At 41.2% G+C, this 24924-nt stretch overlaps 1 protein-coding gene across 10 annotated transcripts in view; it reads left to right on the forward strand.

Moving 5' to 3' along the window:
- The first annotated feature begins 1754 nt into the window (after positions 1-1754).
- Positions 1755-24924, forward strand: part of DOCK10 (dedicator of cytokinesis 10) — a 122038-nt gene continuing 98868 nt past the window's right edge. For 4 of the 10 annotated variants that reach the window (XM_027650603.1, XM_027650605.1, XM_027650606.1 and 1 more), the window contains exon 1: positions 1756-1966. In XM_027650603.1, coding sequence (XP_027506404.1) covers positions 1802-1966 — 165 coding nt within the window. In that variant the 5' untranslated portion in view covers positions 1756-1801. Of the gene's footprint in view, positions 1967-22350; positions 22531-24924 lie in introns of those variants that run through there. The other 6 variants (XM_027650610.1, XM_027650611.1, XM_027650607.1 and 3 more) reach the window with 2 other exon arrangements.

Genomic DNA, 24924 nt, shown 5'->3' on the forward strand with positions numbered 1-24924 from the left:
CTTGTAATCGCATTAGGAAAGTCAACCAAACAAGCATGATACGAGGCCCTCTCTACAGGGTTTGCTGGTGGAGAGGCAGATGCATCACTGAAGTGTGTGAAGTCTGTGCCCAGCGAGATCCGAGGGGGAAGAGCTGGGAAGGTGCATTGGCAGGGCTGTGGGTCAGTTTGTGCAGTGCCTGCAAGTGCTGCTATTTTCCATATGCACTCAAAGCAGTTTGCTCTAAAGAAATAAAGGCAAGAAATAATGGCAATGAGCTTGTTGCTTTTAAAGAACAAATCTAAAGGATTTACCTTTTCTGGGAAATGGTTTAATTAGAATTATGACGTCTTTTGCCAGATGCTGAGCAATTAAACTCTAGTCAACCCCAGAAAAGGTACTTCTATGAAAAATTTTCAGTGCAATTCCTGACTGAGATTGTGAAGAGGAGTATTATTTACCAATATCTCATTAACAGACATTATAAGGTTGCTTATGCCGCCATTGGAATTTATGACAAAACTCTCATGGCCTTGATTAGAAATCAAAACCTTTTGATGCAAGGTAAACGTGGTTTTGGGTGCACATGTAATAAAGTTATACATATTAGCTTGAAAGCAGCTGCTCTGGAAACCCTATTGGAAATTCTTAGTTTTCCTAATGTGTAGCAGAAATCCATTTTCTGAAGGTATTTTTAGTACTAACTTCCTTTCCTGTGCTATTATCTTACACTCTCTCCCATTAGCGCTTACTGTGTTTCCAGGTCAGCCATGTGATTGCCGAGCACCCCTGCCTGCTTTTTGAATGACTTGTCAGGCAGGAGCCAGAGAGGCAAGTTGTTAGTGCTGGCTGCCGGCAGCAGCTTCTCCCAGCCTGGATCCCCATTGATAACACACTAAAACACTCTCCTCTTCCCCTTATTAGAAAGTCATTGCTGTGTGGTTCAGTGTCAGACCCTGTCAGCAGAGCCCCTCTGTGCAGATGTAAAAATGTAAAAATGTGTTACTCTGCAAAAGGCACACGTGTGTGGGAACACAAAACAACCCCACTGCTGAGAGGCGTTTCAGAGCTGCACACTGCTGGTTCCATTAAGCCATGGCTATTTTAGCATGAGCTGGATGAAGCAGACCAGATTTCTTTTTTACCACTTGTTACATTTACAACTCAAATGAACTTGCTGTGCTTCAGAAAATTGCAAGAAATGGAAAAAAAAAAAAAAAAAACCAGTCCAAATCCCTCGGTAAGCTTAAGTATGTCTCTTTTTTTCTTTTTCCTTTTTTTTTTTTTTTTGTGGTAAAAAACCCTTAGGCAAAGTATTTTAAAAGCAGCAGTGCTGATAATGAAAGCTAATAACTTTCCAACTATTTGCAGTTTTGCTACATATGACTTTTTTAAAAGGGTATTTAAACTGATCCTGCCAGTTGTTGTGGATGCCTCTGTGTGCATTTAGTGAACAGCTGGCTCTTTTGAACTGGGAATTTTAATACTTTCAGTTCCATGAAACTGGAATTGGAGGAGGCGACTGATTGTACAAGAGAGGGAGCACATTTTCTCATGCGAATTCAGAAGCAGGGAGGGAGGGAGGGAGGGACAGAGAGGAAAGCATCATAATATTGCGTGTGTTTCTGTTTCAGTGGATCAAATCTTTCCTCTGTCTGCATCCAAGCTATTTGGTTGTGATCAGATGATCAGGGCTCAAGGAAGCGATTGGAGAGCGAGCTGGCTGCAGCTGCACTGTAGGCTGTTTTCAGGGACAAGGAGCCACTGTTTTTCAAACATAGCATAAACATAGAAGTTATTTTGTAGGCTTCAGGATGCAGATATGGGTTGTGCTGCCAGCATTGTTCTGCTCCAAGCCTTTCGTTCTGTGGTACAGAGGAACTGTCCACATATCTGCAGGCGACGACGACGAGAGGAGTTGTCACATGAAATTCTGCCGCTGGATAGCGATGATGAAATGAGCAGACCCAGAACTCTCATCATAATGGTATGGTATACTTTAATCAAGAGGGAGAGGTGACAGAATTATTATTACAGATGTTATGTGATTATTTTTTTCCTGCATGTATTCATAGAGAAAGAGCATTGACAGGCAGTTTGTCACTGTAGATTAGTTTGCTGGTAGATTTGCTGAATCTGTTGTCAAACATAGCAGAAATGTTACTTTGTAGGTGAAGCTGTGAGCTGCACATAACCTCTATGTAAAGTAAATATTCTGTTGTTTAATTGTTGGTGGGTTTTACTGCTGTTTGTGAGATAGGCAGCACTGGAGCCTGTAGTGTGGTTTGTTTTATTTCAGACTTGAAATTCCAAAGAGCAGACAGCTTAGGAAATGTTTACTAAGTCTGTTCATCATCAAAACAAAAACAAACCCAAAAGCCAAGAAAAACAAAACAAAACTTTACTTGCACCCAGGATGCAGTTGGAATTTATATTAAGTTATATGCAAATAAACTCCCATATATCTTTGCCTCAAACAGTTTGCAGCAGTAAAATGTTTGCTGGATCATTTCTTTCCAATTTAGTGAGTTGCCTCTGTTCTTTAATGAAAGAGGGTTTGAAAGGCTCAGTCTTCGAGTGTCATTTTCTTTCTGAATTAAATTGGATTATTTTTATTTTGTGGTGGGAATATAATAAGCACTATAGGTTTATTAGGAATAAGTGACAGGGTTGTTCCTCATTGTAAATGGCTTTTTCAGAATGAGGAATACTGCTTAGTTACTGCTCTTCTTTGCCAAACACACATATGGTGAACATTTCCAGAACCCTGGAGTGGTTTGTGTCTGAGATGGCAACGATTTGTTACTCTGTGGCTCACACTTGATAAAAATATTACCAATACACTGAAAATAATATTTTTGCCACTTTATCAGGACACATTTAAGTGGTAGAGATTTGGGTTTTTTCTATGTAAAGTGTATTTTGATGAAGTCCAAAGCACACCCCCTGACACCCCACTCTCACAGAGGGCTGTAACTTAGTTGTAAAGAGATGATGGTAGCATTACAGAATTTAATAGCTTTCCTGAGCAGTTGGTTTGAATAGAGCATTGCTGCTCATACAGAGGTGTGTGGTACAGTCATGGCAACTGTAGCAGGAATGACCCAATCTCAGCAGTGCTTTTTGTATCAACTGAGGGTATTATCCAGTGCATGGGGGAGACTAAGGGTCATAATGAGGAAGGAGATGGATTTCATCATCATGAGGCTGATGTTTAAGCTCCTTTTGCTCTAAAAGTATCTGTATCTATACAACAAACTTTTTTTTTTCCACTTAATGGTTAAGTAAATGACCTCAACAGCATTTAAACAGATAAATGTCTCCTTCCTGGTAGTAATTTCAAGCATAATGAAGTGAGAAATGTCTGGAAGCATGTCTGAGTATGGATCATCTGTGCAACTTGCTTCAGTCATGGAAGAAAAGGGTAGTCTTGGGTGTTGTGGCAGCAAACACTGTATCAGCCTCCCCATACCCAGAAGGAGTTTTTAGCAGCTTGAATTGCAGGGGTTTTTTTGGTAAGTCCCAGGAGATCAGGTTTCCAAGAGCTACTGCAAAGACCCCTGGGCTCTCAGGAAAGTGATGCTTTATTCTGCAGTGTGGAGGGAGCTGTGGAAACTTCCACCACCCTGCAGAGTTGGTGATACCCAAAGCAGAGGCATGCTGGTCAAGATGGTCTATCACTTGATGTGAGCTTTCAGGGATCCCCTCATGACCTCAAAAGCATCCACCCATTGTACTAACAGGGGCTTATGTTTTCTGTAGCAGTGGTTAATGCACTGCTGTTTGTCCTGTCAAAAGGCTGCCCTTCCCAGGAGCTTTGTGGGATCATTTTCTCCCTCTCAACCCTTTTCAGAAGAAAAGGATGAATGGTTCAGCCCTGTCAGAAGGCTGGGGTAGGTGTAGGCAGGTGCTTTGGAGGAAAACTGCTGGGCTGGGGATGATCTGGGGATATGGTCCTTCTTTACACATCTTTCTTTTTGGGATGTGTATTATTACTGTGCCTCTTTGTCTTGAAACAGTTAATTATGTAAAAATCTAAATGAATTTGCCATTCAGCTTCGCCGTTAGGCTTAGTAATGATGTGGAGACCTAGTGGGCTGAGAAGAAAGTGCTGCTTCAGCGCAGTTTGTGACAGAATGGATGGTCCTCTTTCTGCTGGAACTCATGTTACTTGAAACAGCAGCATGAAAGAGGGCTGGAAGCCTTAATAAAACACGCCGTGGTCCTAACAGATTCGTTTTTTCCCCTTGGTCTGTTGTAGATCACTGAGGTTTATGTGTGGATAATACAGTGGAGGCAATTATGTAGATGAGCAAAAGAGTGTTTAGTTCACAGTGTCATTATGCACATTGTGCAGATGCCAGGAGCTAAACTGATCCCAACAGGTTACTGAGTGTTCGTGTCTGAGGGCAGCGAGTAATTGGAGCGCCCAAAGAAGAGAGGTGAGGAAATCCCAAAACGCAGAATACCTGAGACACACTGACAGGCCTGGGTGTGATTGCCAGCAGCATTTGGTTCCTGTCAGCTGAATATCTGGCATTTTGTCATTTCGTGCCTCCAGATGAAATGGTCTTCCTCTTTGTAGCTTGTGTGCCACTGGCTATACGCTCACTGCTGAGAGTGTTAGTATTTGGTATTGATTTCAGGAGATAAACTATGCCTTCTATTTGAACAGCTTTTTCAAGTCACCAGACTGTTGTGTGTTCTTGCAAGTTTGCCTGTCCTGTGTGAAGCAGAAGTAACATCTTAGTGTTGCCTTCATGAAGTAAACAACCAGAATCAGAGATAACAGAAGTCTACCCCAAAATGCTTATACTAAGTATACAGCTCTATGGCTGTGCCCCATTTTGCTTTGTTAATCACTGAAGGGGAACATCCTTGTAGGATATTCTTCTAGGAATTGTGTTTTTGCCAGTGGGACTCCAAGCAGGAGATGGTGTGGGTGCACTCCACAAGAAAAGAAAGGAAGAAGGCCCACACACCCCCTCCAGCTATTGCTTAATGGCCACCTACTAATCACTGTATGAAACCTTTAGGCATCACAGCAGGTAGTTCTAGCATTCTAGTCCTTTCAGAAAGTGAGGATTGATGTCTTTATTCACAGACTTTTTTTTTTCCTCTTCAGTCTGTTATTTTAGAAATCTGGTTTTACCCTTGGGCGAGACAGATAAATCATCTGTTTTAGAATTGGGCTGTCTTGTCTGGATCCACAAAACTGGGAGAGCTGTTCGAAAGAGAAAACTGAAAATGCTCTGACAATTTCTATTGTGTATCATCTTCTCTTGGATGAAATCCTGGGTGTTGCCAGAGACATGCAAAATAAGTGTCCAAACAACCTCTAAGATGCTATACAAGTTGAATCAATTTGTTTGGTGACTCTGCATTTGATAGACCCTTGTTTTCTGTGCCTTTAAGAGCATGTCTGCAAGAGCTAGTTTTCAAAATAAGTCCATGAGATGGTGAGGTTTGAGATATTAGAAACCCTTATAGAGTGAATACAAATGACTGTGCATGCTGTTTCTGCAAGAAATAGGAGAAGAGAAAGATGCCTGGAGGAAGAAAATGTAGTACATGGGATTATGTGGAACTGTTTGGTGTTTTAAAGGAGGACACTAACATTCAGGATGGTCTACCTTTGGAACTTGTGACTTGAAGTTGAGCTATATCTAGTAGGTCATTTTTTTCATGTGATTTATTATGAACTGTGGCAGCTGAGATTTGTGTGATAAGAGCAAAGCATATTTGAGGATATAATCCTCCTCACCACTCCCACCCCTCCTGCCCTTGGAATAAACCACATAAAAATGTAAAAAATACTGTAACTTGAGCTGACACATTATTTGAATGCAGCAACAGCAATATTCATTCACTTCATTAATGCTACCCAAGCTGCTTCTCAGGCCACTTAGTTTGTAAATGGATTTTTACTCTTCTAAAAGCAGTAGAGACAACAGAAGAGAAACAAACAGAGAGTTTTCCATCATTTAGTACTAAAGTTTACCTCCAGAATTGTGTTCTTTAATTTTGTTGCATGATCTGTGTTAATTTTCTGCTTCTATGTGAAATAATTCAGTGCACTGATTTCCTCATTTGTGTACTTCTCCCTACTGAAGGTCTGTAGCATATGTATATAAGTGCTATCAATGGATGACAAATCTCAGAATTGCAAGATCTCTGACTGATAGCGTAGTGGTTTTGTAGGTGGGAATGTGTCTGTGTGTACACAAATGGGGAGGACTTGCTGTGGCTTTTGGAGGCCAGCATGAGGCTCAGCTCTAGGAAGAGAAGGGTGTTCTCTTCCTGCAGTGTCTTGGAGAAGGGATTGTCTTTGCAAAGCCAGACTACCCAGGGTTGTGAAGTTCAAAAAAAATATTCAAAATATTCATATCTTTTTAGCTTAAGTCAGAAGCTTCAATGTGTAATACATTTTTAAGCAACAATAAACATGTGGCTTTATTTGACCTTAACTTCCACTTTGGTGCTTGACCTCAGCAGGAACAGAAAGAACAGAAACAGGCCTGTGTTTGAATAAATGAATAACTTTAGAGTGTAAAGAGGAAAAGTAGTAAGTGATGCACAAAATGCAGTTCTGCTTCAGAGCCGTTTTTTACCACTGCTCTTGTTACCTTTGCAACTTCTTTGCCCGGTGCCCACCAGGCCTGTGAGTAACTGCAGTGGTGTCCAGCCCTTCCCCTCAGCTCCTCTGCTCCAGTGGGGTCAGAAGGGCTCAGCAGCATCACCAGCACAGCAGCAGAGGAGGGACAGTGTCCATCACTGCTCTTCAGAAAGATGCTGGGTTTGCTTTGGTGTTTACCAGTTTAGACAGCAGCTATGGCTCTGGGTGTAGTTTTTTATATATGGAGGGGAGTGAGCCCAAGACGTGGGTCTGTTTTCATTCTTGACTCACAGGAACATTCAAAGTATGCATATGGATCAGAAAGAGATGGCATTAAAAATGACCTTTTTCCACTGAGCAAACCCTTCTCCATCTGACTTCAGTACTCTCAGCAGCAGTGTTTTGTATTGCTTTCAGTTCTTATTAGTGTTGCAGCAACATGTGTAGTATGACAGTATGTGGAATGTGATTACTGTGAATGTGTTAACCAAATTTCTGTGACAGCTTATGAAAGTGTGGACTGAAAGCAATAAAGTGGTGCAAATATCCTCCTACATAAGAGCAATTTATTCTTTTTCTTTTTTTAAAGAAGAAAAAAAAAAGAGAGAGAGAAGCAAGCTATTTATTTGTAAGCAATGCATACCTGAAAGAGTAGGGTATAAATTAAAGAGGTGCAGAAAAGTCTTTGTAAGTAACAGTCCGTGGGAGTACTTTGGGAAGGCTTTGTGATTTATGCATTTGACAAAAATCACAATGTAAGATGTGTGTGTGTGGTCAAAATGCTTCTTGGCAGAGAAGAAAATTGACCTATAGAAAGGCAGTGGCACTAGATTAAAGCCAAGAAGGCAAAGAGAGAAACAAATACGCACAAGAAAAGCAGGAAAAAACACATTTCAGGTTTTTCAGGCTTTGGCCAACTGCAGCCACACTGCTCTGTGTCATAAGCACATATGTAAACACAACTATGCACACACATGGTTGATTCGTCCCAGTTTTGTCTGCAATGCTCTGCAGTTCTGCTTGGCTCTAACTCTGATGGACTGTAGCAAATGCAAGCTTTCCATGTTTCCCTTGATCATTTTGCTCTTTGGATCATCCTACAGAGGAAGGTAGGAGAGTTAAGAAAAGAATCCCAATGGTCTATTTAGTCCAGGATTTGGGGATTGTGTGAACTATGGTTGTAGGAACCTGGAACTGTGTACCAGTGGTACCCTCATACACCAAATCAGCCATGAGCATAGATTTTGCATTTATGTTTGTCTGCTTTCCTGTGTTTACCACAATATTAGACACTTGAATGAATTATAAAGAAAATATTAACTCTGAGTAATAATTAAGATAGTAACATGGATTTAAATACCAAGTGCTAGCCACGGGATGAACCATCTAAAATTAAGACAATAATATCTTTGAAGTTCTGAAGAGTTCAAGAAAATGCTTTGAAATGTATTTCACACAGAATTTAGTAGAGGTATTTTGTTTCATGCTGTCAGTAGACAGTGTGGTGTTGAACAAAAATATAAAAGATATATATGTGTATTTGGAACCAACAGCCTTTAGGCCTGTTTTCAGAGTAATTCTATGAGTCTTTTATCCACATCTTGGGCTGCACAAGTAGTTCCAGACTCATGAATTGGTTCAAATAATTTGGTCTTTTGCTTCCCACACTGAGGTTTTGGTGCTGGGATGTGTGGCTGCTCCAGGCATTGTGCTGACCGGGTTATGTGGGTGGATTGGGCTGATAGTTAATATCTATAGAAATGGACTGGGAACACTGTTACTACCTACTGCAGGGTCTTGGCTGAGGAGCAGGGTTGTCCCACGCTGCTCAAGCTCCATTACAAGGAGCATAATCTCCATTAGCTGTGGTATTGCTGTCTGTAGCTCACAGGAGGCTGGTTGGGGCAGCACAGACAGTATATAGAGCTAGAAGGGTGCAGAAATCCACCTATGATGCTTGGTACACACCCCTGGCACACCTCAGGTGTTGGCACTGCATTACCAGCGTGGGTGCCTGTGGTGATGTGCAGCTGGAGCACTGCCCTGTGCCACAGGGCAGCTGGAGAGCCTCTGGCTGGGAAGGTGAGTGGCAGCCTGGTGGCAGCACTACTTTTCATCTTAACACGTGTGCTCTATCCTTGGCTCAGGCTCTGGTAGATTGTTCTCTTTGGCTGAATTAGGGTGAGTTGCAGCTGGTTCAAGAAGAGTACAAAGGCACAGTATATTAAGCTCATGCTTTCAGAAAATTATATTAGTGCCAGTCTTCAACCCTTACCTCTCACTGGCCTTAACTCACTGCTGGCTGCAGCACTGAGAGCTGGGCTGGGCTTTATTTTTCATGCTGTTCTCAATACAGAATCCTCTGAGTAGCACTGAACTGGATTTAAATGCATATGTCTGAGCCCAGAGTCTATTTCAGACCTTTGGCTAGGAACACGGGGATATTGATTTAGCTTGGAAACAACTATGCCCTGTAAGAGGTATGCTGAGTGAGGAAGGGAGCCATAATGACTCTGGGGCCCTTGGAGAATGCTGGCCAACCAAAAGTACTGCCAAAGTAAAAGCTGCTGGGAGAGGCAAAGGGAGGAGGGAGAACTGTCAAGGCAAAGACAGTGTGTAAGAGAGGAAGTGTTTAGTGATGAGAGAAGTCAGGTGGAAAATGCAGTTTCTTCTCAACTGAAATTAATTAGTCGCACTACTGTTAAACTTTGGTCAGATATTTGATTTTTGAGGGCTAGCTACCACTGTTCTATGTTGACATATCAAGATATTCTGATGCTGCTTTTTCTTCCCCCCTTGTTCCTATCAAAAGCTTTGCTTTTGCTTCACAGTGAGTATGCCTCTTCCTACTGAATTTAAACTCTCCTCCTTTGCCCTTCTTCCACTTCTTCCTTCCCAAAGTGGAAAACCATCTTCTACTTTGACTTCAGCATAAATACACTCCATTCCTCTTCGGGGTGGATTGGAAATCTGAATGGAGTGTGACAGATATGTTCCTGATATTTCTCACTTTCATGAAGTTTCTTCTTTACAACAGCAGTCTTAATACACTTGTTCTAAACCTAGTTTAAATAAATCAGAATTCCAGTTTAGCACATTTCAGACAAAAGCCTTATGCAAAACTTCATTGCTCATGAGACAGAGCTATATCTCTGAACCTTTATGCTTCCTACTCTTCCGTTTATCAGAATTATTTGGTTTTAATGTATGTGGAAAGTCTTTGTTGCTCCATAGCCTCTCCAGTAACCCCTGGGCAGCAAAGCAAGGTCACGTGGCAACGGGAGTCATTTCACTTCATAGCAGATGCTGAACCATTTTTGTCTGTGCATCTCAGGGGGGTTGCCACCTGATTTCTAAAACCTCTCAGGAGATTCTGACTTCTAGATTACATTTCCTGAATCATACATGGTTTTGATGACAGGCAGCACTGCTTCATGACTAGCAGATGACTACTGTCGTCGTGTGGATGAATACAGACTAGTTCTGGCTTGTGATACCTCCTGTACCTTAAGGGGAACAGGACAAACACAGAATTTGGTTTCCAGTTCTTCAGCTTATCTCAGTCTGTCAGCTAATATTAACTGGCAGCTCTACTTTCATGAGGGGAAAAAAGAAAAAGAATTCTCTGCTGAAGTACTCAAGTAATTGCACTCTTGTTCACTGCAGTACTGTTGTGTTAGGAACACAGGAACAGGTGTGTTATCTTTAGAGTGTTTGGAGCCAAGGAAGATGAAGGAAAATGGACTGTCTAGGAAAGACAGGAACAGTTTCTGGTCTTTTAGATTTTGAATCACTTCCTTGAGTAATGAAGGCTTCCAGTTTGAATTTAGTGATTGGAGTGAGAAATACCATGGTAGGGAAAGGATTAGAATTCAGCATCAAAAAGCATGTCACGTGAATACTTCAGGATGTTTTGGGTGGCAAAGGTCTGACATCATCTCAGGGCACTGTTCCAAGTCTAATCCAGCTGAAGCTGGCTCAGACCATGGACCCTGATCTCCTATGCTGAGGTGTGGTAGCTGTACATATGTGCACATATTTCTAGTCAGAAAGAAACTGATTCCTTCATTGTTCTGGGGCTCAATTATTTCAGTTTTGCTAGGACTCTTATTTTTAAATTCTGTAAGTAAATATATTCTATAAAAATGTGCTTTTTTTGTCCTGCTAATTTGGTGCCTCTTCGGAACAAAATGCTATTTTCTGCCTAAACAGAAAGAAATTGTATGCAATATCTTACTTCAACAATTGCAGTCTGTTAATAATTATTGGCAATTTGTGGTTAGCTTAAAAAATAATAGATTCTCTGTGTGTGGTTTTCAATGAAAAATAGCTATTGTAATGTTTGTCGGACTTCTTTCTGCCTCAGGGATCACTCTGAATACAGTGTATGGAACCAAATGAATGGAATACTTCGTGCCTTTGGTGTTTGTTTTTCCTCACTTCTCATCTGTCAACTGCTGTGCTCATTTTCTTTTCATTAGTATTGATACTTGCTGGAAGATGAGATGGCCAGATTCAGTTCTCAGTTAAATGTGTGCAAATCCAGCAGAATAAGGTTTTGACTTCATGCAGTAAAGTGGATCAGAAGGGTAATTCTGTGCCGCTTGCGTTTTTCTCTTCCCAAAAAAAGAGATCATGAAGTTAGAGTGGAAAATGTGTGTGGCCTTGCTGCATCAGTCAGTGGTTAGCTCTGAAACAGGGATGTTGGGAGTTGAACATCTTACCACCAATCATTTGTAACTTTCTTTGGCTGTTCAGTAAGGGTTTGGTGTTACCTTGATGTTTTCCATAGGTTTTGACTTATAAGCTAAAATTAGCTCTTTCAGAGGGTAAGCCTTAACAGTAAAGAGATTAATTACTTAAGTGTAGATTCTTGGAACCAGATGCTCCACTGTTGTCTTTTGAGATGTTTCTCCCATTAGTAAATTATGTGCAAACATTCGTTGCAGCTATCTCTGTAGGAGATCTGATGTTAATGGGATTACAGAGAAGTTCTGGAGAGAAACTAATCTTGGAATTGGGCCTATTCTTTCTTATTTTTGGATACTTGTGGCTTGAAGGTAAAGAGTAAGAAGTGCTCACACAGCTGATCTGCACTTCTTTCTTTTCAGTGCCTTAGCCCTTTCCCTGTCTGTAACCCATTCTCCCACATGCTTGACGAGGAGCCTTTTCTCATCTCCCTAGAGCTCCTAGAAGAAGCAATGAAGCAGAGAGTATCCAGCTGCCTGTTTGGTCTATCCACCTGCCAGCTGGCACTTGTGCCTGGCTTTGCTCATTCCAACTGTGACTCTTTTGGCTTTTGCAGTGCTTAAGTCCTTCTAGATATTGACCACCATCAGCTCTTTGGTTCTAAACAATAGAACAGCCCTTAAGGAGATGCAGTGATCTAAGCAGTTACCTAAGAGCTTGTTTGTTGCCAGGAATGTCCGGTTCTTTTGGCCTTTCAACCTTGCAGTTGGGTCTCCTTTCATCTTTTAACTGCCCTGTTATGAAAGAAACCAAGTCCCTTGTCCTCTGTCTGCTCCCAGGTGTTGTGCATGTGCTCCATAACACATTCTCCAGATGAATGTGAGCATCAGATGGGTCGGAGATACAGGGAGAGTAATCCTAACCTTGAATCTGATACATCCAACTGGAAACGTTCGCTGTTTCTTTGCAGACTTTTAATGAATACATTTTCCAGTATTTCAGATGCACAATATGTTTTTTTGTTCATGATGCATCTGGTTCTTCATGATGACCATTTGCCCCTTGTAGCACCTGATTTTGTTTGTGCTGACAGTGTAGCAAAGACGTCAGTTGGGGAAGGACTCGTGACTGGAGTGTTTGTGCATCTGTCACCTGCTTTTGTTCAGAAACCCTCTGACCAAGCAGCTCTGACAGATAGCATGCTCATTCCTCAAACTCTTGTGTAAATGCAAAATATTTTAACAGAATGTATGGGAGTATAGAGAAAACTCATGAACACAGTTTGAACTGAAAAACTATTTGAAAATAATAGAAATGTTTGCTGACACGTGCTTAATTCTGCTTTTTATATAAAAGATAGAAGTGAATCCAAGCCTGGACTTGTGCCAATATGTTTTTGCCCTTCCTCTCCAAATCTAATCGAAACTGTAAATATCAGTTAATAAAATGTAATTCTGAAACATTTTCACTGTATGAAAACGACAATTCTTGAAGAATGCACCAAACCAGACCTGCCCAAATGAAATGTCTGAGATATTAGTTGACATAAAAGTTTGTACCAGCTCCCACTGAGAAGTTTCTTTACACAGTATTTTTAAGCTGCCAAAAGCTTTTGTACATGCTAAGTGCTTGCCAATTTTCCTTTTTTAAACGAACTCAAAGGCAATTTTAAGTTACATGAGCCTGAAGAAAGAATATGAATTGGTGGCTAAACATTGCCTTTTGTGAATTGCATTCAAAAGACAACTGTATTTCTTGGAAATATTTTCAAAAAAGGATTTGTTCCTTGAGTCAGGCCATGTCTGCAGTGTTTCAGGCAGAACAAGGAGCTGAGTGAGGAGGAACTGCGGCAAACTCTACTCTATTTGCCATCCACATCTCTTTCTGGTGCTTGTTTATGCCTGGCTATAGTGTGTATTTGTAGGAAATCAGAAGTTAACCTCCTAGTGTCTGATTTCCTGAACAATCATTTTGTTTCCAGCTCAAATGGCACTTAGTAGAAATAAGAGTCAGGATGTTCCAGCTATTTCTACAGTAAGAGGGGAATTTTTTGGACTATCCAGAATTTCCACACTAAAAAAAAACCCCCAGAACTTCCAAATTAAAAAAAGACCTCTTGGTACAGAGTCAGGTTGTTGGTGACCAGCTTAAGGTTGATGATAAGGCAAGAGCGAAGATCCAAACAATTGTCTTTGCACATTGGATACAAAGAGCAAGACGTGGGAGTGGGGAGAAACACCAGGGGAAGAATACTGACTTGCACTCATCCCATCAGAGAAAATCATCCAGAACCGGCTAAAGAAGAGGAATTACTATGATTCAACTCTCTGCCTTGCAGAGGCTGGGACCTGGAAGCTTGGAGCAGCTTTACTGTGTTAAGAATGACATAGTTTTGGTTCTGTTTTCCAGCTCACTGAGAAATCATAAATAAATTTTGCTTTTTGATCTGTCCTTGGATAGAGGAGTTCCATAGCAACTTCTTGGGAGGGCTTTAATACCTCATACAATTTGAAACAGACTTACTGGAATTGGAAAATTACAGAGAAGGGCGAGGAGGATCAGCAAAATTAGTCCGTGACTACATATGTACATAAAGACTAGGCCTGGACTGGCCTGAAAAATAACTGAAGGGATATGATGAAAGCTGTTAAAATCAAGAATGATCAGACTTTGCTAGCAGTTTTTTCTTTCAACATTGAGATGAAGTAGGAATCATCAAATTAAACTAATACGGGGCAAGTTTGTGAGGGAAAAAAATTACAGAATTGATATTAAAACTGCATTTGCTGGGCACAAAATGTGTAAGTTTGAAGAATGACTGAAAAATTTCATGAGAGACAAGTCTTTGAGAACTAATAAATATGCTGGTGCCCTCTCAGGCTGGGAACATGCATGAGTGCAAACTGAAAGAGTATTCAGGAGAAACACTCTTATACTGATGTGTTCTGTACTTTGACATAAGCATCTGTAGACTCACACAGGTGCAGAAATCTGAGTTAAATCCTACATGTTACAACTGCTTCCATAAACTGGAATTTAGTGTGGCATCCAGGTGAACATTTGTATTTTGTTTGCTACTGAAACAGCACTGCACTTGGTGTGGTCTTGCCTCCTACACATGGCAAATATGTGGGCTTAGTTGCTTCTGCTCCAATGAATTATTTTGCATTTGTTGCAGGTTACAGTCCCTGTGCATTGCAGGTTTGCTGGTGGTTGGGATAACTGAAGGAGTAGAACTTGGTGGATTATATTATATCTCTTTTTTGCCAGGGTTGGGTTATATTTAGCTTAAATGACTTTACACAGGCTTTCACAAACTGTAGGGCTCTCCCAGGGACCCTAACCACTGCTACTTCAGTCTTTTCCTTGAGTTTTTTAACCTGCTTCTTTTGGTAATACTGAAGATTGAGTATTTGTTCTAAGTCTCAATTAGGATTAGCAGTTTTTAATTAAGAAATTTTTTAAAAAGACCTGGAAAGGTGAAACAATTCTCTGGGTCTACGGAAAGTTGTGTCAGAGTAAGAAATACCATCTCAACTGTTGGCAGTGTCTATTCCACTGTGCTGGTTTTTTTCTGTGTTCCAGGGAAACAAAGAGAATGATAATGCCAAAGGGATACAAGTTGTCTTTTTCTCTTTCCCACATACCAAATTTAAGTAATGTAAATTTGTCTTGCAGGGTTTTATACTTCACTCCTTTTTTTTTTTTCTAAAATAAGAAAGTAATCTTGCTTATCTGCCTTTGAAATTTGTGTGCTTTTTATCTCTTCCAAAATGCCATTATTTAACTTTCAGTTATAGGATCCAGATGATGAATTATTACATACAGTTGCTTTCTCAATTGCTTAAGATACCCACAGGCACTAGAAGAGAGTTGGCAGGAATCTGTGACATTGAATATATGTTACAAGTATGTGATATCAAACACAAAAACAGTTGTACAGTCAGCTTGCACATGTATGGAGGGGAGTGTGTTTTAGTACTTGAAAGAAAAAAACCAAAAAAACCAGTGAAGAGGATTCCAGGGTATTTCATATCAATATTATGTCATTGTAGATGTTGATTGTGACCTTGAGTAAATGAGTGAGTTGCCCAACCTCCTTTTGCTTCAGTTATTCCAGCTGGAAAATTGGGTGAAAATGTGGATTCTTTTTATAAACCAGATGTCTGGTCTGAGCTTTTCTTGGTAAAGAAAATGAAAAATCATTTCTGCAGCATAGCATAGACATGAATAACAAGGATTAAAATTGCAATCAGAAAAGCATGCAGCAGAAGCCCAAGTCACAGCTGCATTGACATGTCTAGAGATAGTGTAAATTAAGATGATTAAATTATTTAATCACCTTTCATGGCCTTTCATCACTATGTGTGTTGTTATCAAGGGCTGATTCCAGTCTGTGTAGATGAAAACAAGAGGGGTAATGTTTATTTGAAATTTCCCAATGGACGAAAGTAAAGAAGAAATTAAAGTAATTGCATATTTTGCTTTTGTACGCATCAGCAGGACAACATTGCTAATGGAAAGTTTATTCTTCCAACCTGATTGCCGGTGTAAGAAGCAGCGTTTTGTTTACTTAGAGAGAGTAAGTGCAGCCCTATTTCTATGCAACCTGTGCAAAGCCAGCCGGGACAGCAGCCTGTGGTGACTGAGCTCAGCTGTGCTCTCAGTGAATCTGCGGTGCCACTGTGCCCCTGTGACCCTGGCACTTGCAAAGGGGACCAGCTGGCAGCACCACAGCAGTACCAGTGCCCCTGCTCTTTGTGCTCCCCCCGTGGCTCCTGTCTCCAGAGGGCTGGTGGGGTAGGTGAGGAACAGCCGCACACATGAGAGCTGTGATCATGGTGTTCTGTAAGTGATACCGTGTGGTCATAGCTGGAGTCTTCAGGGCTGTCTCCAGTAGGTTCTCCAAGGCCCTTCTCAGCCTTGTGGCAAGGGAACGTGTCATATTTGTGTTGGGTGCAGGTGGGTTTCCAGCTTGAGAAGCTGCTGGAATGGTGCTGCTGTTCTTGAAGGGTGAGCTGATAGAGACACTGCAGTGGCAAAGAGAGTGGGACAGTGTGTGCAGGGGAAGCAGCATTCCTAGGCTGTGGAGGAGGAAGGGACTGCTTCTTCCCAAACAGGAGTACAGCAAGACATTCCATAGGAGCTGTAAAATCAGCTAAGGCTTTTTGAGTGTGGACATTATTAATAAGCTCTTGTGAGTGTTTACATGGTCACATTGAGGTGATGAAATGGCCCTTGAGCACTGCGTGAGATCAGGCTGGGAACTGCCAGATTGCCCTCCCAAGACCTTCCCCTCAACCCCCCCAGGAACCCCTCCAGCCATGGGTGAATTGCTCTGGCAAGGCATGAAGAGACTGGCACGTTCGACCTGGGGACGGCTCCTGTCACCACCAGTTCAACTGGAGGGGGTGTTTTAGCCTTTCACACAGGGCAAAGAAATACAGCAGCCTCTCACAAACGTGTTCTGCATGAGTGCACTAATATCTGGGGCATGAAACAAAGGTGAGGGCACACAGGGAGGAATCGCTGAGATCAGCACACTGTCTGACTGGGAAGAAAAGAAGTGGATTGACATAGGTGGAGTCTCTGACATCAGGGACTGATATCTGGAAAGATCTGTTAGCAGAGCTCTGACAGATATAAGGACTGCTTTTCATGGATATTTATGCAGGGGAACTATCCCCCTGCCTTGGAGAGCTCACCTTGTGTGCTGATGTTGTTTTAACTGTGGTGAATTCCAAGTCCTTTGCCTGGTCAGAGCTAACTGTATGGATGTGTGGGCAAAATGCAAACATTAGCTATTCTAAAGGCTTTGTGGAGTGTTTGTGTGCAAGGCTTGATGTATCAGCTTAAGTTGTTAGGCCATAGGTGGAGTCGTATTTCTCAAAAAACAATGTCATTTGCTTCCAGTTGATACAGTACCAGAGTGGCTTTGCAAAAAGTTGCCTCAGGTGTCGTTTTTCTAACTCAGTGTTTTTACCTTTATGTTTACATTGTTTTGGTTTCATATTTTTCCTTTTTTTTAATATTTTTTTTAAAGGACATTTTCAAAGCACAGACCAATACTGAGCATTTAATTCCAAATACGATCTCTTCTTGGTTTGATTTGTTTTTTGATTTTTGATAGGGGAGGAGGAAGAGAGGGAATGTTCAGTCTTTGACAATAGGATTGGGATGGAGGTCACTAGTAGTTTCTGTTGTTTTTGTTAGGTGCTAGTAAAAACCACCTATCTTTTTCTGGCCCAGTGTAGTAATTTGCTTTACCTGTCCACCATGAAGCTTTTGGGAAGTGCAGTTTTCAGTCACACTCACAAACTACCCCAGAGCACACGCTATTGCCGATGCCTGGATGATGCAGGTAAGATGAGTGTGTGATGTCCAGTCATTGTCACCTCAGCTTTAGTCTCACTGTCTCATTAGTAGATTTTTGGCACTCGTATCTGAAAAAACACGTTCAGTGTGTTGCCACTCAGTACAATCAATTTCCTGGCAGACACTGACGGTGGAAAGGACAGCACGTTGGATCTGATGTGTCTGGCTTTGTTCAAACATAACTCACTTCTGGCAGCATTGCGCTGTTCCTAGTGTGACAGACAGCGATGGGAGACTTGCTGGGGGATTTTGACACTGAAGACCAGGTGAGGTGTATACAAAAAGCAGCAATAGTATGTGTACTGGCACTGCCTGCATGCTGCAGGGTATGAACTGTGTTAATCTCCTCATTATTGGCCTTGGAAGTTGAGTATGCCAGCTAGGTCTCCAAGTTTTGAAAAAATAATGTAAAAAATTAAAATTAAACCCCCAAAAATCTAAAGGGCTCTTTGTGACCCACTCCAGGGTACCTTGTTTTTCTTCTCCCCAGTACTTGAGCTGAGAGCTGCCTGCCCACCATGTGATAATGGCATGGTCACAGAGTGCAGGATTGTCTCTGTGTCTGCCCAGGGGCTGGGTGTTGGGCAGGGCTGGCATTCTTTGGTTTTTCTTCAACGACTTTATTGCTGTGGTTCTACCAAGAACTCTGACTTGCTGGAAATGCCACAAGTCATTCAGGGGAGGTAGGCAGGTTCTTATCTGTGCTGTGCCAAGTGGTGAAACGTTAAATGTGTTGGACAGATCTCTCAGTACTGGTCTATGCTGCAAAGACTGTATGAATGGCAGTGTCACTGTCATCACAGTGCTCTTAGTTTATACATGGAGCAAGTCTTATGAGATGCTTGTGTTTGATTTCAGAATTTAATTTTAGAATAGGCATAATAGGCAGTTGGTGCAGCTTGTTCCAGCAAAAGGAGTTTTCTTGCTTGTTCATAAAACTGTCTCTCAAATCTATGAAGAAAAAGGCCCAAGTCATGATTAGGTGTGTAATGACTCTGGGTGTGCAATTATTTACATATAAACTGGCATAAGTCAAGACTATGTTTTTGAGTTGCACTGTTTGTACATGTCACCATTGCTTCTGGACGGAAGTCCTGAGCTGAAGTGAAGCATTCATTCCCTGAAATTTGCTATGAATTTGATGTTTGCATGAGATTTTTTTTCTGTTCTAAATTTGGTGGGAGGGAGAGGGAGAGGAGGAGTTGTTTGTGTGAGCAACTGAAGCATCACTTCTCAATCCTTCTTGGTTGGAGTTGGTAGATTTTATTATTTTATAAGTACAATACAGTGAATTCAGTATTTGCTACATAGCAACCCAAATATTCAGCATGTTTTGGGGTGTCTTTTATGCTAGCTGAATATAAACACTTCAGAAACTGAATTTTTTTATCTTTTTATGGCTGCTAGCAAAGCACTAGTGAAATACATTTTCCAACAACATACTGTAGAAGTGGATTAGTTTTGTTCAATTTTTTTACCTATTGTTGTATATCACAATTCAAACTGAAGTAAATTATCTAAGACAGTGAATAGATCTAGAAGGGAAATGAGAAGCTCTAGAAGAAATATAGGAAAAGGGAATTAAAAGGTTTTTTAATAACTTGTGACCCCTGTCAGAACACTTAATGCTAGTGGCTGTGCAACAGAAGGAATGCATAGCTATTCCTTAGCTGGAGTAGGGATATCAAATGTTGCTATTTTTCCTATCTAGATATTATAAGTTTCTGAGAAATGCTGGGAGCAGATGAACATATCCCACAAAGACAGCAGAGCAGAAGGCAATTAAACACTAAATTAACTACCTTACATAATTTATCGTTTTCTGAAAGGCTTCAGCACCCTTATTTTGACTATATGAATTGGGTACAGCAGTTCACAAATGTAAACCAAGGCTTGTGGTTTTCCTGTGACCAAATACCTCTTTTCTTGGGATAGGCTGGGGTATGGCTAATACTTCTCACATTACACATAGTAGTTCTGAATTTAAAAGCAGCACGGGAGCTTTATTCTTATTAACTGATTTTATTATCATCTTAAACTACTCAGTACTTTTAACAGAAGAGGTAGAGAAGTCTTGAGGAGAAATTAGGAAATCTTTTAGTTGCACTGATGCTAATGAAGTTTTCTTTGTACTTCTGCTACAGGACAAAGCATTATAAGACACTTGAATGGTTTTGTTATTCCCCATTACGAGTGTAGAGGGATTTGCATTCAAAACAGATCTAAGAAAGTGGAGTCTTTATTTGCAGTTGTTTACTATTACTTTGGTTCATATCTCTGTGTGAATGCTGTAGCTTATTTGTTATTTCATTGCTTCAACCTTTTAATGCCTTGGTGTTGAGAAAATGCAATGCTAACTGCCTTTAGCATTGTTCACAAAAGTCTGTCTGTCAGAGATATGGAAATAAATGAGGATTAATTATTAGGAATGAAAATCCTTTGGACAAAAGATACTCAGTGGAGTAAACTGGATAAGGACCAGCTGGAAACTTGAACTTAAGTTCATATTTTGTATTATTTTGGAGTAATACAAGTTCATTAAAGTTTCAGGAAGCGCTAGTGACCGTTATCTCAGTGGAAAGAACAACCAGGAGGGGCCAGTCCATGCTGCAGGAGGCAGGAAGCTGGGAGAGAGCCTTCCCAAGGAAAGGAAAGATGGAACTCTGCTCGTTTTGTGTGCCAGTTACAGCAAGGAGTGGATAGGCAAAGGAGCCTGTGAGAGGAACTGATACCTGCCTAAAGTGAAGCCAGCAGAGCTGATGATTCCAGCATTAAATTTAACTTCTGGCAAGGACCTCTCGTCTTGGCAGCCACGTTCACTGTGTTATATGAGAGGCACTAGGGACTCCAGTATAGATAGTGTGGTAGTTTGAGAAAAAACAAGGGTGATTCCAACTTGGTTAATGCTGTGGTTCTATATTGGTAGCCACTTGAAATGTCTGCATACCTTGGCAAAGGGTTTCTGTTGTCCTTTCTGTTTTCTAGTGCTAGACACAGATGGTTTTTACCACTAAGTAGGAGTACAGTGAAATCTGTCTTAAGCAGTCGCACAGCAGACTGGTAACAGTTTAAAGGAGATGATCTTCTCAAAGGCAAAGCTGAATGACAAAGATAACAATGAGATGGGGCTTTAATTCATGAAGTTGTACCAAGTTTTAACAGTGGGAGAGGAAAGCAAACTAATCAGACCGATGTGGTTTTATAGTGCCCAGGTCAGACACACTGGGCTCGGTGTGACTGTTCTCCTGGCTCGGAAATTCAGCATATGGAACAATCCTTGGAACTTCTGCAGAGGTTTGTTACTTTGGATCAAATGTAATGCTGAAACAAATTTTTAATGCTGAGAAACATGTGAAAGAGTTCATAGAATTCTTAGAATTTGTTAGAAATTTGTTAGAAAGAAAAAGAACAGAAAATGTCACTCAGGATAAAGCTGCAGATCTCAGAGTACTTAATTGAAACAAGTTGTGGAAAAGATGCTTATTGTCCAATTTGCAAAAAATCCAGAATAAGAAAGCAAAAAAACTATCACTTTGTCTTAGTTATGCACACAGATATTAGGTTTTTAGTTTTATTTAATTCATGCCACATAAAAGCTGTGTTTATAGGGGAGTGTAGCATTGCTGCTGCAGCAGGATGAATCCTCAACTGGAACAAAGAAGAAAAGGTTCTGTGTGTGTGTATGAACATGTGTGGGCACTGAGGGGGTTTGTTCGGTTTTAAAAGACCTTTATGCCCTGCCAGCCTTCAGACAGCCAAAGACAGAGTGAGTCTCCTACCTTAATTAAGAATAGTTTGATTGACCATGTCACTGCTCCCATTGCCACTTGCAGTTCTGAGGCACTGAGTGAGAGGCTTCTAGCCTGTCAGGGTGCTGCTGGGATTGCCCCTGTGTGGGGTAGCAGAGAAAAGGAGCTGCTGGGATTGCTGTGTAGGGTAGTGAGATGGGAGTGCTGATGAGATGCCTCCTGTGTGGGGCATCTGGGGAGCAGGCTCTGTCTGGCAGCTTTGCTTTCCCCTGAAGTGGAAGCAGGGTGAAGCAACCAGTTTCTTAGTTGCCAGGTTGCAGGCATTTCTAAAACCAGGTTTCCACAAGACAAAAATGCATTTTAGATACCAGTATATAAATTTCTCTCTTTTCCACTTTTTACAACTGTCTGCAAATTTAGGAATTTGCAGGGTGCTTCCTCTTATTCATGTTTCATACCATTTTGAAAGGGGAACTGCTACCTTGGTCCAAAAGCAGAGATGGTTCCTGGTAGCACAAACCTGTCACTGCGTGCTCAGTGGCTGAAGTCTGCTACCGAGGGGCTCAGGAGGAGGTGGTTGTTCTGTGAATGACTTTTTTTGGCTTGCAGATGCACATGAAGTAAGACTGCAGTTGTTTAGGCTTTCGAATCAGAGAGGGTGGTGAGGAGAAAGGATGTGATGGTGTTTGAGACAAAGATAGATTTTCAGTTGCAGTGTTTTTTTCTACAACTTCCTATTTCAATTTGCATTACAGGTGGGGGCTGGGTGTATTTATGGTTTAATGAAACACTCTCGCCTTAATAGCACAATATTATTCACAGGAAGAAATGAGTTATTGCTGGTTTTCTTCTTCTTTCTGTTCAGTTACTGTGGATACAGCATGTAACTTTTAGACATACTTCCCCCTTGAACAGTGTACGCAGCTTCCAGTTGTTGTGCTGAAGCTGCTGAAGAAAGGAGGTTAAAGGAGCATAGTTTTTAAAGAGAGATTTGTTTGGTGCTTAATTCCTACGGATACAATGAGCTTTCGTGGGAGATTCAGAAAGGAGTCCAGCGAACTGCGAAAGAAGAGAAGGACCACTAGGCGAGTGAATCAAGGAGAAATTCACAGATTAAGCTGTGTGAGTATCAACCCCTTCTTTCCCCTGTTCTGCAAAATTGCCAAGAAATTGCAGGTCAAACACCCTTCATGCTACACAGAGGAAAGCGTAGGATTTATTTCTCGATGTGTATGTAGGATTGACCGAGTCTCATTCAATCTGTGTGATGAAACTCTGAATGCTGGAGAACGATTACCGGAGTCTGAGACTGAAGCACAGGGCGTTCAGGAGTTTACAGAACTCAGGTGCATTTGGGAAACTTATAGGCTCTCTGACACCTCATAGAAAGTGTCTGGTAGTTCCATGAAAATCCATAATGCTGCTTCTGGAGTAGAAAGTTAGTCTGTGCTGTTTCGGATTTCATGATCTCTGATGGGCATTTCTCAAGACTGGGAAGAGGAGGAAGACACTGTCCTTCTGCAGCACAGGGAGCAAATGGAGAAAGCTCCAGAACCCTTGGTGGAAAACTGGAGCGAGGTTCTGCCCCATGAGCTAGATGGCAGCTTTGCTAGTGATGGCTTTGGGCCAGGACTGAACCTCCTGAAACTCCACCATGGGCCCCTGAGAAGCTCACATTAACTGCTTTGTGCCTAAGCTTTACTGACTGAAACTAAAACTGCAGATAAGTTTAGGTAAAAGGCTTAGAGCTTGCTGTTGGGGAGTCTTAGGCAAGTATTGGTTTTCAGTGTATTCTCTTAACTTGGGAGACTACTTTAGATCATAAAACTTTTAATGGCTTCCCAAGAAGAGGCAATGAATCCTTTTCTTCAACACAAGAGGTGTTTAGTTTTCTTCTGTAGTTTTGTATATCCAGTTACAAACTGTGTTTGCATGTGCATGCCGAGGCTCTTTCAAGGCTATTCTGCATGTCCAGTGTAACAGAATCAGTGATAATATGCCAAGGAAGAGCATTTTTGTTAACTTTTTTAAATAGGAAGGAAAAGAACTTTACACTTGTAACAGTTGGTCACAAAGATACTTTGTGGTTCATCTAGTAGGGTGCTTGGGTTTTGCTTGTGACTAGCTGCTATTTTGGACTTGTATTTTGTATGGAAGTGGATCTTTTTGACAAGGCTACTGTGCAGTGTAGTTCCTGCTGCCCTGAGGTATTGGCATACAGTCCAAGACACCATGTTTAAACTTCATGGTCTTGGGCTCTCAGAATGAATGCTGGTGGTGCTGCTGAAAGCATCTAACCTTGGCAGTTCATGGGACTTTGGTAGAAGGTAGGCGCTGCTAGATTGACTTCTCCTCTTATATCCTGGTTAGAAGGGATTTTTTTCATTAATGTACAGATTCTGACTATACTTTATTAGTGCTCACCAGAAGTGGTTGAAGCCTTACAGGAAAGTACGGCTGGAAATAAAGCCCAAATAGTAACAATAAGCCAGCAGCTTGCCTGCACATAAAGAGGAATATAATTGTTTCTTTTTGCCTGTATCCTCTGATAACAGAAACTGAGTGTTCAATTTAGTGGTGTCAAAGAACCTTTAAATTTTATTGATTCTTAGAAATCACAACACTGTATCATAGTTTGACCTAAACCTTAGAGGGCTTGTAACCCTGTGCCTGTTGCATTTAATTGGAAATAGGCAATGTGCCTTTTTCATCAGAGGCTTTTGGATCATACTGCACTTGCCCTGACGTGGATGGCTGCCGTGTGTCTGGGACATAACTCAGCTTTTCAGGGGAATCTGTGCTGATTTCTGTTCTTTTTCAGACATAAGATGGGGTCACTGTGTCATATTATTCTGTGAATGTATTTCTCAATAGCTTGTTTAGCCCTTAGGAAATGCAGGCATACTTGGCTTTACTTTTGTGACTTGCAATCTGTGTCTTTCTGCCCAATATTTCATAATTGGAGCATGTTAAATCTTTGGCCTACAGGCACTTTTTGCTATCAACCAGCAGCCAGTTTCTCCTTCATGCATCAGTCCTCCAATGCTGCAGATTTCAAAGTGGTGTCACTACCACTGCAGCTGTAAAGGCTTTTGTATGTGGGGACCTTACTCAGAGAGTGCATTTCTTCGTATACTACACGTGTACCTGTGTTTTCTGTAGATGGACTGTATCATTTTCTGGAAGCTCCATTTTTTTGTAAGACTAATTCTCTGATTAGCTTTAATTGATTGTAGGTTGTTGACTGAGCTCAGTGTGGCTGACCAGATTTTGCTCTCATTTACATCCTGTGTGTGTAAATGCCTTGATAGCCAGATAATTGACTGGGTGGGGAGTTGATGTCAAGGAAACAATAACAATTTTAATGTCATGGTGAGAGATGAGTTTATAATGGCCATGTATAGATGATACCAATTTTTACAGATAAAGCCTCTGTGGAAATACAATAATTTACTGAGATATATAGTGTGAGAAATATCTATAACTTGTGAAGAGATAAGTGACTATAGTGTTGGT

This window comes from Corapipo altera, unplaced genomic scaffold, assembly GCF_003945725.1.
Source record: "Corapipo altera isolate COAL_440 unplaced genomic scaffold, ASM394572v1 54, whole genome shotgun sequence".
In the NCBI taxonomy this organism is placed as follows: Eukaryota; Metazoa; Chordata; class Aves; order Passeriformes; family Pipridae; genus Corapipo; species Corapipo altera.